Source organism: Camelus dromedarius, chromosome 20, assembly GCF_036321535.1.
Source record: "Camelus dromedarius isolate mCamDro1 chromosome 20, mCamDro1.pat, whole genome shotgun sequence".
NCBI lineage: Eukaryota > Metazoa > Chordata > Mammalia > Artiodactyla > Camelidae > Camelus > Camelus dromedarius.
Genome location: NC_087455.1, coordinates 32,791,995 through 32,806,534, shown reverse-complemented (window position 1 = coordinate 32,806,534; position 14,540 = coordinate 32,791,995). Strand labels below are relative to the sequence as shown.

Sequence of the window (14,540 nt, the reverse complement as noted above, 5' to 3'; positions counted from 1 at the left end):
GGGTATCTATAATATTATTTGACTGTCTTTTGTTTAAGCTATAATTTATGCATCGCAATTAAAGTTGTCTTCAAGGGCTGACATGATAGGAAGTCATGCAGGTACTCCAGAGCTCACTGGCAAGTCTAGGGGCTTGGGACGGTTGACTTCTGACTCCTCATTGGACTGTGGTCCAGGGACATGGCAGGCAGGAGCCAACAGAATAACTTGGATGTTTGAGGTAGAAATACTTTGGGTAACTTCTATGTAAATGACAGAGGCTATCGTGGCTGGGTAATAGTTCTCAAAGTCTCCTTTCCACCTCCGAGCTTACCTAGTTTTAGCAGCATCCATGATGGCGCCAAGCTCATGCATGTCAGGACACAGAGAAACATTTCCTCTTGACTTTGTCATGTGAACTCAGCGACCTGGCACAAGCTGGGTTCACACCTGACCTGGGCTTCCTTCCCTTTCCTCCCTCTGCCTTCCTCAGGGCTTCTTTGCCGTCCTCTTCTGTTCTAGTCTGTTTTCTGCTTTACCTCCTTTGTGCTAGTCCTCATTTTGCTTCCTTCTCTCCCTCTCTGCCTCCCTTCCTTTCCTAATCATCACAATTAAAGCAACTAAAAATCCCCATCCTCAGACTAAATTTCTTTCTACTAAGGAGAAACGATACAGAAGTAGGTCTAGATGCAAATCCGTGCGGATCTGGCTTTCTCTTTCTAGGGACGGGTGGTAGGGGAGGAACTGTGGGGTCTTCTGTGGACTGTGCTTCTCCAAGTGACAACACCCACTTGAATAGGTAAACCCTAGTCTGTTTAGTTTTTCCTTGTGGCTCATCAAATAGGTCTCAAACTGGAGGTTACAGAGTATTTTATAGACTGAGGCTTCAACCGATCTTGCAGACTGAATTCTGGAGAGGACATTCAGAAAATCACAGAAGGTTAAGTGAGTGAGAAAGTTTCCACAATCAATGGACAAACAAGCATCAAAAGCAGAACTCTAAGCTACACAGGCTTCTGAGATTTCAGAAACCATTAGGGGGCCAGAGGGAATCCCTTAGCTTATAAATCTAAATGGCAAAAAAAAAAGTTTAAAAAGTTTCTTTTGGTAAGAAGCACCTTAGCCCTGATTTTCTATAATGAAACACCGATTATAATGATGATACCTCGATTAACTTGTTGAAACTGAACCATGAAGGAATCTGTGGGAGACCGAAGTACCAAATCCCTCTGTCCTTTTTTTGTTTTAAATCCCACACACCGTGCCCAGCAAATACCTGGAATATAGTGGTAAGTGAATGTTTGTAAGAAAAGAGAAGTTCTAGCTGTGCACTGTTCCACAGTTGGATTCCATCCTGGGAAAGCAGATGACGATTGAGATAGAAATTGCTTAACCTCTCTCTCTGTCTCCCTCTCCTCCCCCGAGAAAGTTCAAATACGGTGTTGTAATTCAGCTTGTCTACTCCTCCCATCCTCTCAAGTGAAACGACTCATTATGTGGTTGCTTCGGCCAAAGGAGAAGGAATCCAGGAGCATAGTTTTCACTTAAAAGAATATCATCTCCGGTTGCAACCTGCTGTGACCTAGGTAAAATCCCTATTACCTCCGTTTAATCAGAACGATTTCCTTCCATATATATTCTCTGCTGTGACCCAACCACAAACCAATGTTGAATCAATTTCAGCCATGTCTTCCAAATACGCTGCAACCACATTTTATAAATCTACCGAAGGCTTGGTTTTTGTGAGTCGCAGATAAATTAGGCGCTTCTTGTTTTGTCCTCCAATATCAGTCCAGTAATGTGCTCAGAGAATTCAGCCAGGAATAGGCATGATCTTCCTTTTAATGAAGCCAATCTGAGTGCCCTGCACAAGTAAGGGGGCCCTCTAGGAGTGGAAGCAGCTCCTTTCAGAAGCAGCTTTGTGATGCGTGAGCATTTGGACAGATGGCCCATTTTCTCGTGAAGGAAAATGTATCGTACAAGCTATCAGCCCCCAACAGCTTCACTAAAAAGGGTTGAGGATGAGAAACCAATTCTAGAGGAGCTCAGCTGTTTGCCATGTTGTCTCGGAACACACCTTGTCTGTCAGGAGCCCAGCTCTATTCAGTAGACCACCTAGTCTGCTCACTGCGGAGGATATTTGTTCAAACATCATCCCCGTTGCCTGTTCTAGACAATAGCATAATACGTTCAGCAACTGCCCCCTGAAAGCCAAGACGTTGTCTCGGACAGGGGTTATGAAACAGATTTCTTGAGAAGTGCCTGCCCACCTATGTTTAGATTCTAAATTGTGGGAAGATCTTGGCAGCCGGAGTATCTAGGAGATGCTCAGGGAAAAGTCTACTGAGGTTATGGAGACTTTTCAAAGGACAATTTCCCCCTTTAAAGTGGTCTGAATAGAAGAAGGATTCTTGAAAACTATCATAGAATATTTAGGCTACATAGACCCTTGAAAGATTTTATTTATCCATTCTCTGTTCACTTTCCTTCTAAGACCTAAGAATGTATCCTATTTTAGAAACCCTCCAAGGAGTGGAATTTTCCATAACCTATCCCCTGCCATTTTTTAACTTCTACAAAAGCCTTCCATCAGAAAATTCTTGATCGTTTATATGACCCTAAATGCTCACTGCTACAGCCCAAGCCTGGCTCCTTTGCTTTATCTTCTGCTGTTCCTATCTGCCACAGAGGGGCCTGTCACAGCTGAAGGCCATTATTAGATCACTTCTTGGCTTCTCTGAGGCTAAATAGTGAGAGGTTTCTCCTCCTTCTTTTTGTAGGTCGTATTTTCCAACTATTTAATGAATTTTGTTGTTGAGAACTTGATTGGGGATTTCCTATGTCTGAGAATGCATTAGGCCTTGAGATTTGTAGCCCTAATACTCCTCCCTGCTATCTCTTAAAAGACACCGAATACAATGAAAGACTAAGAGAATGAAGCAGCTGCAAACAAAACGTCACATCACATCACATCACATCACAAAAGCAAGAAATAAAACCACTGGCTAGTTGTCTTTCTGGATTTTGATTGAGCAAGACATTTATGTAATGGAGCATGCTCCAGTGTTCAGTGAGCATCTTGTTTATTGATGCTTGATCAACAAGAACTTGGTCAGGTTTAGATAAATACCTATACAACTAACAGTTTAAAATGCAGACTGAAAAACTAGGCATGCCAAGAAGGTAAGTACGAGCCAACAGTGGCCCTTTATTAGTACAGTTGGCCCTCTGAGTTTGCAGGTTCTGCATCTGTAGAGTCAACCAACCGCAAATCGAAAATATTCAGAAAAAAAATTCCAGAATGTTCCAAAAAGCCAAACTTGAATTTGCTGCAAGCTGGGAGATATTTGCATAGCATTTACATTGTATTAGGTATGATAAGTAATCTAGAAATAATTTAAAGTATGTGAGTCCCATTTTATATAAGGAACTTGAGCATCCATGGATTTTGGCATTTGCTGGGGGCCGTGGCACCAGATACCCTGAAGATACCGAGGGAGGGATGACTGTCTGCTACGAATCTGTAACTTCTAGTTACAGACCACTGAGCCGTTATTGCAATAGTTTTCAATATGCTGCTAGGCATAATTATTTTCAATTTTACAGTTATCTTTGAATCGCTAGTTGGTTTTTAGGAAGGGATACAATCTCTCATGTTTCAGTAAGAGAACTGTGATTGTATGTAAATGTAGATATTTTCCATATTTTTTCCTTGCTTTGCAAAAGTTGAAATAGAATGAGATAAATCTGACCTTTATTGTTTGTTTGAACTCACTTAAAAGACTACCTGAGCCCCATGCCTTTCAAAGGTATGTCTTTCATAACTCTTGCTGTTGTTTAAGATAGTGCACATGCATAAAACTTTATTTAGCGTGTATGTACCGTCCAAAGAACAAGAATGACAGGGTTGCATGTGTTCTCACTCGGGTTCAGAGACTGGACGCTACAGTGCCTTAGGAGCTGGCTCTGTGGCCCCTCCTCTGATGACTTCCACCCCTCTGCCCTAACCCCATCTGATAGAAACACTATCCTGATTCTGGTTTACTGTTACTTTGCTTTTTCTTCATGATTTTACCACCTTTGTATGCATTGCTAAAGACTGTGTTACTTAGCTCACTGAATTTTGAAATTTATGTTATAGGATAATACTCTTCTATTTCTTTTCTGATTCATTTTATTTTTGCTTTTTCTTATTTCTGTTTTGATATTCATTTATACACATTTATATATAGATAGATGTAGGTAATTTTAACTACTTTATAATATTCCATTGTATGACTATATCATAATTTGTTTATCCATTTTACTGTTGGTGGACATTTGGGTTGGTTCTAGTTTGAGGCCTCATGATTGTTTCTGTGTGACCATTTTGGTACACGTCTCCAGGAACTCGACTGCCACAATTCCTCTAACTTGCACCTAACGTGAAATTGTTGGATTGTGACATGTATTCCACCTAAAGGGTATGCCCAGTTGTTTTCCTAAATGATTTAAACAGGTTCCTGCTCCTCCCAGCAGTGGATGAGAATTCCTTTTCCTCAGCAACCTTGCCAGAACTCGTATTGTCAGTTTTAAAACTTTCTATGAGTTGGATGGGTGTGAAGCAGGTATCTTAGTGAGGATTTGATTTACGTTTCCCTAGTCAGTAATGCTGGTCATCTTTCAAATGCTTGATGGCCATTCATCATTTCTTTTCTGTGAAATGCCCATTTATGTCTTTTCTCCATTTGCCTTGTAGGTTTCTTGTCTTTTTCTTGTTGATTAGTAGGAATTCTTTCTATGTTTTGAATGTAAACTATTTTTTTTGTTGTTATATATACAATAAATATCTTCTCCCAATTTATAGCAACTCCTCTCATTCTGTGATTTCTCTTGATAAACATAAAGGCCTCATGTTCAAATAGTTAAATTTATACATCTTTTCTTCATGCTTTGTGCATTTTATGCATCTTTATGCTTTGCATTTTTTATGTCTTAAGACATCTTCTCCTTCCCTCCAAAGACATAAAGATGTTTTTCTTTTTTGTCCTACAAAAGTTTTAATTTTTTACTTCTTTTAAGCATTTAGTACATCTAGAAATAATTCTATTGCATTTTTCATTTTGAGCATTTCCATTTGCCTTGTCTTGCCGAGTCAGCTCTCTGATGAGGTGCCTCATCTTTTCCACTAGGTCTTTACGATGTTAATCATATTTAAGTCTTTGTCTGATGATTTAAATATCTGAGCTATATCTGGGTCTGGGTCTGTTAAATACAGTATTTCCTGATAATAATTCTTTTCTTTCTTGTTTATTTTATACCTCATAATTTTTTATTGGGTGCTGGGTGTCATCTGTAAGAGAACAGTAGGGCTTCAGGTGAACAATGTGTTTAAAAATGAGACTGGGTCTTCCTCTGTCAAGCCATTGGTATGAGAGTGGCTGAGTCCACCTGTTGGGAGTTGAACTGGCTCTGCATTTTGTCGCTTCTGTTCTTTCTTTTGGTGCTTGCGGACTGCAGGCGGCTGCTGCTCGGCTTCACCCTCAGCTTTCAGCAGACCCTGTGTGTCTGCACCGCAGAAGGGGTCTCTCTCTATGCCCTTGCCCCTCCCTTGGCTATAAACTGTCACTGCTCTGCTTGCTTCTCACTGGAGGCTCCTGGTGGGGATGAGGTGTTTTCTTGGTGCTTCTGCCCCTCAGTCTTAGCCAGGCTCTCTGGGCCAGAGCTCAAGAGTGGGACTTTCTCAACAGTTCTGCCCTTCCCCCACGTGGAAGCCGAGCTCCGCCATGAGTCATGGGAATGTCCCCAGCCCTTCCCCAGGGGCAGCTCACTCCATCAGTGCAGAATTCTGGGCATGAGCAGGTCTGCTGCCCTCCCCAGAGACAGGTGTCCGTGCAGGGTGGATGTGCGATTTTCTGCCCTCTTTCCTGTAGCTGTTGGCCTTTGCCACGGACTGGCCTGCAGGACAGCTCTACCCCAGGGGGAATGGCCTTGGCTTCATATGAGAGAGGGGTCCCGGAAGCAGGTGTGTTTGCTGCCTGCCTCCCAAAAGCACCTGCTCATCACCTGCCCTCATGCACCACTGAGATGGACACTCTCAGGGCTCTGCCCCGCTCTCTGTATTTCTTGTGAGCACCTGATGGTAACTTGTGGACAGGATGTGGAAAATGGGTACCTAGAACCCATATGTGAGAGGTTCCTAGGGTTCTAAACTCTCATGTGAGCCCACATTCACCCTTTAGGAATTTGTGAACATTTTAGTTGTCTTCATTCCTACTTTGCCGACTGTTGCCTCTCCCTCCTGTCACTGCTGAAGGCAGATGGTTTGTGTGTCCACCTCTCCCTGGATCAGCTTGTTATCCTCTGCAGTTCAGTTCCTCTGGTTGAATTACAACCTCAGGTCTGTGATGGGTCTAAACAAAGTTATGATTTTACAGATGACCCGGATTTCTCTTGTTGCAGGGTGGGGACTGAATGCTCCTGTGGTTATCTGCGGTGTAGGAGGAGGCCAGCTGAGTTTTCCTCTCCCTGTCACCACCACTCTCTATTCCCTTTCTTTGCCTTGTTTCTCTTTATAATACTGAAAACTATCAGTATATTATGTTTATTTGTTGCCCATCTCCCTCACCAGAATGTAAATTCCATTAAGGTAGAATATTCGCTTGTTTTGTCCATTTCTGCGTTTCCAGCACATAACATAGAAACGCCATAAAAATTGTTGAGTAGATGCATGCGTGAATGCCAGAGGTCATGACATTTTCTCCAGTATCTTGCATTAGCGTCTTTTCATAAGAATTTACTTCCTCTGAAGCTGTTCTCTCTTCCCTTGTTCTGCCATATTTTAAATATATCCCATTTCAATTATGTTCTTATTCATCTTTTCATCGGGCAGATCTGTTTGCACTCAGTATCTCCATATGCATCAATAACAAAGATGGTGGTGGGGGAGCTTGTCCTCGGGGCTGCTCTGTCTACCCTTGATTTAGGGTATCTTGGCTCAGACCCACAGCTGGCCTGCAGGTGGTTGTGTGCAGTGCCAGTCTAATTCTGCATCCTCGCAGGCTGTCATCCAGTGCGTTTCTGCCCTACTGCAGTGAGTCCCCCTGGCCCCCCACCCAACCCAAGGCCCGAGTCTTTGGTGGTCAAGGCTAACGTGTGCCTCACGAATGCAAACTCTGTATTTCACAGCATCACAGATCCCATTCTGCCTTCCTATTTGTTTGTTGTGGCTGCTATTGGCCCTTGCTGTTGTTTTAATAACTTTTACTCTTTCCTGCATTTGGAAAAGATGGTGGTGAGAAGGAAGTTGGAGGGCGGGGAGTTGGTCAGAGCTCTGCCTGCCTCAGGGAGCAGCACACGAGGCGGGTAGAGGAGGGGGTGCCCCACTTCTCTGTTGGTATTACATCTGGTAACAGAGCCAGTGAAGGGACGGTGCATTTTCCTGTCTTTTACAAGGCGGTTCTTTTTTCTGTGTATCTGAGTTGTCTGTTTTTGTTTTGTTTGCTTACATCCGATCCAGATGTGTTACAATTCCTGCTCATTCCTGCCTGCCCCTGGTACAAGACATAATGACTTTGATATGTTTTGCTGAGTTGTCCTTTGTGGGGCTGCATGCCAGACGCCGTGTTGAACGAGAACTTGCGCACTACCGTTTTCGAGGTGTAGGTTGAAGCTCTTATGATTAGGGAGATTCAAGTTCATTAAAAATGCTACTGAATTAGAAGTAACTTTTTGTCATCACCTAGTTTTTAAATCAATTAATATTTAAATTACAACTACTATCTCATGGTGACCCCCAATATATTTTGTTTTTGTAAAAAAAAATTAAAAGAAACTTTAATAGCCAAATGGTTTGTAATCATTCTTCTGTATCACTGTGCCAAAGACCATATCCTGTGGAATGTCTTTTAGTTTCCTATCATTCAGAACCATTTTTCCCATCTTTTAACTATTAGTTTAAGTAATAATTCTGGTTTGGAGAATGGAGGTATTTCAGAAAACATTAAGAAGTATGATTGTAAAAAAATCTATGTTATTCTGAGGGAAATCTAAAGGTTAAAACAATAGCTGCCTTGATTTAGTTACCCATGTGTTATCTGAGAAAAAGTTGATTGAAACAGATTTTGACACTTTTTATTCACTGGAACTTTAACTTCATTGGGAAAATGGTCCTGAGGGCGGTGAGAATGTTGACTAATTGGTTTGTTCATCCCACATGGGATTACACCACTTTCTGAATCAGAATTTCCTGCTATTGCAACACGTTTTTTTCTTTATTATTATTTTTTTCCTTAGAAACAATCCATTTGGGTTCATTACATGGCCATTTGTTAGTCTGAAGCATAGTACTTGTTTGTGACTACAGTGAAGTCATATGGGCCCGGTCTGTCTGTAAATACAGAGTCAATGGGAGATCTTGCAGCTGCTCAGGGAAGGAGGCAGCAGTGCAAGGGGCCACCCTGATATTTTAAACCAAAAATCCTGCTTTCCCAAAGTCCCGGGGCATTTTCATATTAATCATCAAGAAGATTTATTCCAGTTTGCTTTGTTTACTACATGCCATACATAGACACTAATCTGTTGATCTTGGTCTCTAAAAAAACCTTTTTATTGATGTGTAATGTTCTCAGAGAACATGCACAAATCCTAAGCATATGACGAGGTGCACTTGTACAGACTGTGTAACCAATACTGAGATCAGGCAGCAGAACGTGACTGGCACCGGGGCCGCTCAGCTCCTGCCCTGTTCCTGCCACTACCCCTCCACGCCATGGGGATCCACTCTCCTGTTGTGCTTGATTTTATATCTTATATAAATGGAATTATACACGATATATTATTGTGTGTCTGGCTTCTTTCACTCTTCAGCATGTTTATGAGATTCATACATTTACTGTGCATTGTGTTTGTTCATTCCCACTGCTGTGCGGTGTTCCATCGATCAGTACAACACACTATTCATTCTGCTGTTGACAAGCATTTGAATAGTTCTCTTTTGGGGGGGGAAGCTATTATGAATACTCTATGAACGTTCTAGTATATCTCTTCTGATGGGAGCATCCATACACACGCACTCCTGTTGGAGTACAGCTGGGAGTGGGATTGCTGGGCCCCAGGGTGTGCGTGTTCAGATTTAGTAGATAAGTCAGTTTTCCAGAGCGGCTGTAAGTATGCTCACACCGGCAGTTTACGAGTTCCCATTGCTCCACCTTCTCACCGATAGTTTCTGTCTTTCTCATTTTAGCTGTTCTGTTGGATATGTGTTGAATGTGGTTTAATTTATATTTCTTCGGTAATGATGAACCTGAGCAATTTTTAATATGATTATTAGTCATTTATACATCTGTTTCTGAGAATTGTCTGTTCAAGTCTTTTGCCCATTTTTCTACCATTTGACTCTCTTTTGGTTACTGTCTCATAGGAGTTCTTTGTATAATCTGAATGTGGGAACTTGGCTGAATATGTGTATTGTAAATACTTTCTCCTGCCTTTTCACGCCTGTAATAGAGTCTTTTGATGAGCAAATATGCCTAATATTTTAAAAGTCCAATTTATTATTTTTTCTTTCTTGGTTTGTACTTTGCATATCCAGTTTAAGAAGCCTGTGCCTACTCTAAGTTGGCAAAGCTGTTGTATGCTTTCCTCTAACACCTTTATTTAAATTTGTAATTCATCTGCCCTGATACTCATATACTGCATGGTCTAGAGATCAAGATACATGTTTTCCATGTGAATATCCTATTAACCCAGCATCATTTTACTTAGTTTTTGACTTGTTTAAAATTTGTCCATAAAATTTAGTTTCACTGAAATATCTTTTATATTTTCCTAGAAAGAATTACTAATGATTCTTGAAAAAATTTAAACCTATGGTGATTTAAAATTTGTAACATACTCTATAGATTTATTTAACACATAAATTGAGATATTTCTTAAAAGTTCTTCTGTTTAATTAGACTCTAGTTTGTAACTCCAGCATACTTATTTATTCAACACCAGAGAAATTATAATGCACAAAGCACAATAATTTTTAAAAAAAATAAATTATTGTTCTTGCTTTCTCATTTGAATTTAATTCAACACATGTTTATTATTTGTCTGCTAGAATATGAGACAGTTGAGAATATGGTTGAAGTTTTGAGCTCCATTTTTATATCATTTAGGTTTTAAGCCATGTGATAAAGTTGTCAAACATCTGTCAGTAATAAACCGTTTTTCTTTAGTATTCAAAATTATATCACTAAAGAGAAGTACAAGGTGAGAAGTTTTATTCCTATTCAGATGACCCTACACCCTTTACATAATGCCTCTATACCAAGTTTTCCACTAGTAATGCCACAGATCTTTTAAGAAGTAAAAGAAGAAAAGAAAACATGAAAGCTTCACTTCCATATTTGGAATGCGTATAAATGCTTCTGCTTTGATGTCACTTCTGCTTCGTTTTATTTTTTTTCTCTTTTTATTATTTGTTCTAGGTTGTACTGGTCAGCGGACATCTGGACAGCTGGGACGTTGGGCAGGGTGCCATGGATGATGGAGGCGGGGCCTTTATATCCTGGGAAGCACTCTCACTTATTAAAGATCTCGGTAAATATTTAGAAAGTCGTTAACCAATGTGTGAGGGTGTCAGTGGTGATGTGTTTAACTCAACACACAATATGCGCAGCAGATTAGTTACTGTGGTGTGTTCAAAGATCCTCCTGAGGTCTGTATGTTTTTTGTCAGTTGATTCCCAGAAAAGAACTAATTTGTCCTCTTAAAGAAAGAAATTTTATTCAAGTGTCTGCCAGACATCCCAAGTATCAAATTTGATCAGCCACTGGGGAAAATGAACAAGCAAATAAAACTAATAAGTGCAACCACATCAGCTAGAGACTACGTAAGGAAACCATGACCAAGTGCAAAAAACATCAGCAGCTCCTCCGTTTCCTTTTCCTTGTTTATCTTTCAAGGTATCATTGCGCTGTTAGGACAGCTTTACTGCAGTGGCCTCTCCATGACAGAAGGCGAGGAGAGCAAGGTAGGCCTGGAGGAATGACTCCTTTGGCCACAATAAGGAAACTAGGATGAAAAACTGGACTTTTCAGATTGACCCAGACATGGGGAAGATGGACAGGCATGGAAAGGAATGGCTAATGGTGAAAGTAGTTTATTCTGATGATCCTGTTTGCAGACAAAAAACATATATTTCCCCTTTGTGTGCTGGTTAAAAGCTGGCTTTTGAGTAAAGTTAGAAATAAATGAAACTAGTCTGAAAAGAGAGTTCCATGTCTGAATCATACCAGTGGTGGTTTGAAAATGCCTCATCAGCAGAATATTTTACATTGTAAATGTGGAGTAACCTTCCCTTTGGTGAAGGCTTTCCATTGCTTACTTAAGTACATATGTATTCAAATTCATACTTTTCTTTTGGCTTTAATGAACCCTTCTTATTCTAAATCAGCCCTTTAAATAATTGTTTATCTGATCAGTAGACTGCTGAAGTTGGCTTGGTTGGGGGAAATCTTTAGTGTATCATTTTGATTTATGTCATACTTGTGTTTTTAATGTGGAGAAATGGAAATGTGGTTGTGCAGTTTTAAGTTCTAAACAGGCCAGTGTCTCTCAACATTGGCATTATTGTCATTTGGGGCCAGATAATTCTTTGCTGTGAGGTCTGTCCCGTGCACTGTAGGATGTTTAGCACTGCCCCTGGCCTCTACCTACTAGAAGCCAGTAGTACCCACCCCCGACCAAGTTGTGACAACCAAAATTGTCAAATGTCCCCTGGCAGGTTGTGGGGGGAGAGGGTGGCATGTAAAATTGCGCCACTAAAATTAGCTAATAAAAAAACCCTAGGAGACGTGAATACAGGGTCAATTTTTAAAAATAAAAAACCAATTGGAAACCTTGCATTGTATATACTTACACTTTTAACATCATTACTGTTCTGAGCACCTACTATGAGAAAGCACTTCGTAGAAGCTGAGCATACCGAGAGGTTTAAAGCATGCTCTCTGTTCTTAAGACCCTTAGAATGTAGTTGTACACATACACATGCACCTGCACATAGTTATCAGTAAAGACGTATCAAGTCTGCTCTTGGAACTGGGTAAGATTTGAGAGAGAGAAAAACACTCATTCCTTCAGAAAAGATCAGGGAGACGTTTTGTATGTGAATTCTCTCCTCCTCTCCCTTTAAAAAAAAGATTCCTTTGTCTATCTGTTCTCTCTGTCCTTGACTTTATTCCAGAATGAAGTGGGTTCTAGAGATGAGACAGGCAAATAGCAAACATTTTCCTCTTTATAGAGTATGGATATTTATTTTGGAAGTTAATTTTATTTCAGTGTGTTCCTACCAGCTTGATTGGAGGCAGAGTGATAGTGTGAAAGGAGAATTGGACCCACGACAATCAGATTTTTAGGTCACTCTGTGCCACAAACTACTTTGCTGGCCTCAGGCAGGTCATTTGAACTCTCTGGACTTTATTTTCTTCATCTCTGTTCAACTGTTAGCTTCCAGAGTATTTTATCTGCTCTAGATTGGTATAAAAATTGTGTCTTCTCTAGGCTTTGAATCTTACATCTTTAGTACTCAGCAGGGGACCCTAAATCACTGTTAATTGAGTTGAGTTCAATTGCATGAATAAATGTCAAACACCATGCAAAGGTGAATTGAGTATCTCTTTCCAGCTCTGAAAGTACACTGACTTTGGCTGCTTTTGGTAGCTAGCACTGTCTCCTTCAATTCAGGATTTATCTCTCCTATAGGCTTCTAAAGACCTATGTAAATATATGAATAAAACTCCAAAATAAAGAGTAATATTTCTTTCAAGTAAGTGTTAAGAGATTGCATGGCATACTATTAAAAAAAAAAACCCTCTGGAGCCAGACTGCCTGGGTTCAAATCTTAGTTCTGCAGCTTAACAGCATGTGGCCTTAAGCAAGTTACTTTGCCTTTCGGTGCTTGTTTTCTCATCTGTGAAATGAAGGTGATAAGAATGTCTATCTCATACGGTTGCTTTGAAAATTAAACAATCTATTCACAAAGTGTACTTAAAACAGTGCCTGACCCAAGTCAAATACTCAGTAAATTTTAACTTTTATTATTTAATAAGCATGACTCTGACAGTACCGTATTTTTTTTTTTTTTGTAAGGGAGGATTATATATTTATTTTTTTACCTCCATCTGCTTAGTGATCGCTTTGCCTCCTAATTTAACACGTTAGTTGTATGGATGTAACTCTAGGGCCAGCTGCTACGGTATCCCTGCATAGCCTGTCCCTTTACTGTTGAAGTCACCATCCCGTGTGTGAAATCCTTCACTCTTTTTTCACTTGCATACTACATTTCCCAGAGTCTAAATTTCTCCAGGTCACTTCCTGCTTCCGCTTCCTGCTTTAGGTGGCTGCTCAGAATCCACCCTATGCCTCATTATCTTCTAATTGCACCTGTTGAGTCTTATTCTTTAATTTTAAAATTAAAATTAGATTATGGATCTCTGTTTGTAGATTGCCTATGTGTTTTAATAGGAAGAACTAGGTCCAACATATGGCATATGAGTTCTAGATGAAACTTACTGATACACTTGAATAAGAAAATAGGACTTTGGGCTAGAGGCCAAGAAATGGGTTCATAATTATATTCCTGAATTACATTGAACCCACACTATTTAGTTGGTGAAATATGAAAGCTCTATGGCAATTTCTTTTTCCAAGAAAAGTGAGACTCCTTTTGGCTGCTGTCCCTTGAACAATATGTCATGCAGAATGCATGTCACAGTCTCTCTGTGGGGCTTGTTAATTTGAAGTGTTGGTCCACTGGGACTTTCTGATATTTAGGAATATTGTTTTAAGGTTCATCTTTCATGTCTTTTCTCCTTTATTCACCTCTTTCACTACTCTTATAGAGTCACTCTTTTGCTCAAGCAATCAGCTAAAGCCATATTCAGTTAATCTAACAGAAGAGATATTTGTGCTTTGCAAATATAATCAGTCATTCCTGAGAAACTGTCAACAGAAGGCTATTTGCTGTGAAATGCTATTGAATACTTTTTGTGTTTGTCGTTTACTGGACTTGAAACTGTTTATTTGAAATGTCATTTCCTGGAATGTTCTGGTGTCAGTGGACAAAGCCTATGGCCAAAGATGTTATGCTTCAAAATGTTCATTTGACACTTGAACAATAAACCACCATCTATCCCAAAAGTCTTCCAACTTTACCATTTTCCGTAAAGTTAGAATTTTAAGTTTTCAGGCCTAAACAATGGGGAAAAGTTAGAATTAACAGTATTTCCTGGTTATTGAAATGTCAGATATATTGAAACATCTTTTTAGAGAAATTTAAATGTGAGCAACTTGACTGATTTTTTTATAGAGCTTGAAAGTCTGTGAGTTAGAAAAATATTTTATTTATATCTTTCTTCACTCACTCATTCAACAAGTATTTACCAGGTACTGATTGCGCGCCAGTGTGCCAGATACCTTGTAACAAAGAGGAGTGAGACATGGCCCTTGAGGTCTCTGAAGTGGGGGAGACATTTCATTCAAAAATTGCAATGAAACTGTTCTAAGCTCTTTAACTGAAGTGTGTGCAAATTACT

At 40.0% G+C, this 14,540-nt stretch overlaps 1 protein-coding gene across 7 annotated transcripts in view; it reads left to right on the top strand.

Moving 5' to 3' along the window:
• The window catches only part of CPQ (carboxypeptidase Q), a 391,868-nt gene that overhangs the window by 247,149 nt on the left and 130,179 nt on the right, over positions 1–14,540 (top strand). For all 7 annotated transcript variants that reach the window (XR_010377057.1, XR_010377056.1, XM_031439365.2 and 4 more), the window contains exon 5: positions 10,434–10,545. Coding sequence is in view for 5 of the 7 variants with exons in the window: in XM_031439365.2 (XP_031295225.1) it covers positions 10,434–10,545 (112 nt within the window). In the remaining 2 variants the exon portion in view is untranslated. The remainder of the gene's footprint in view (positions 1–10,433; positions 10,546–14,540) is intronic.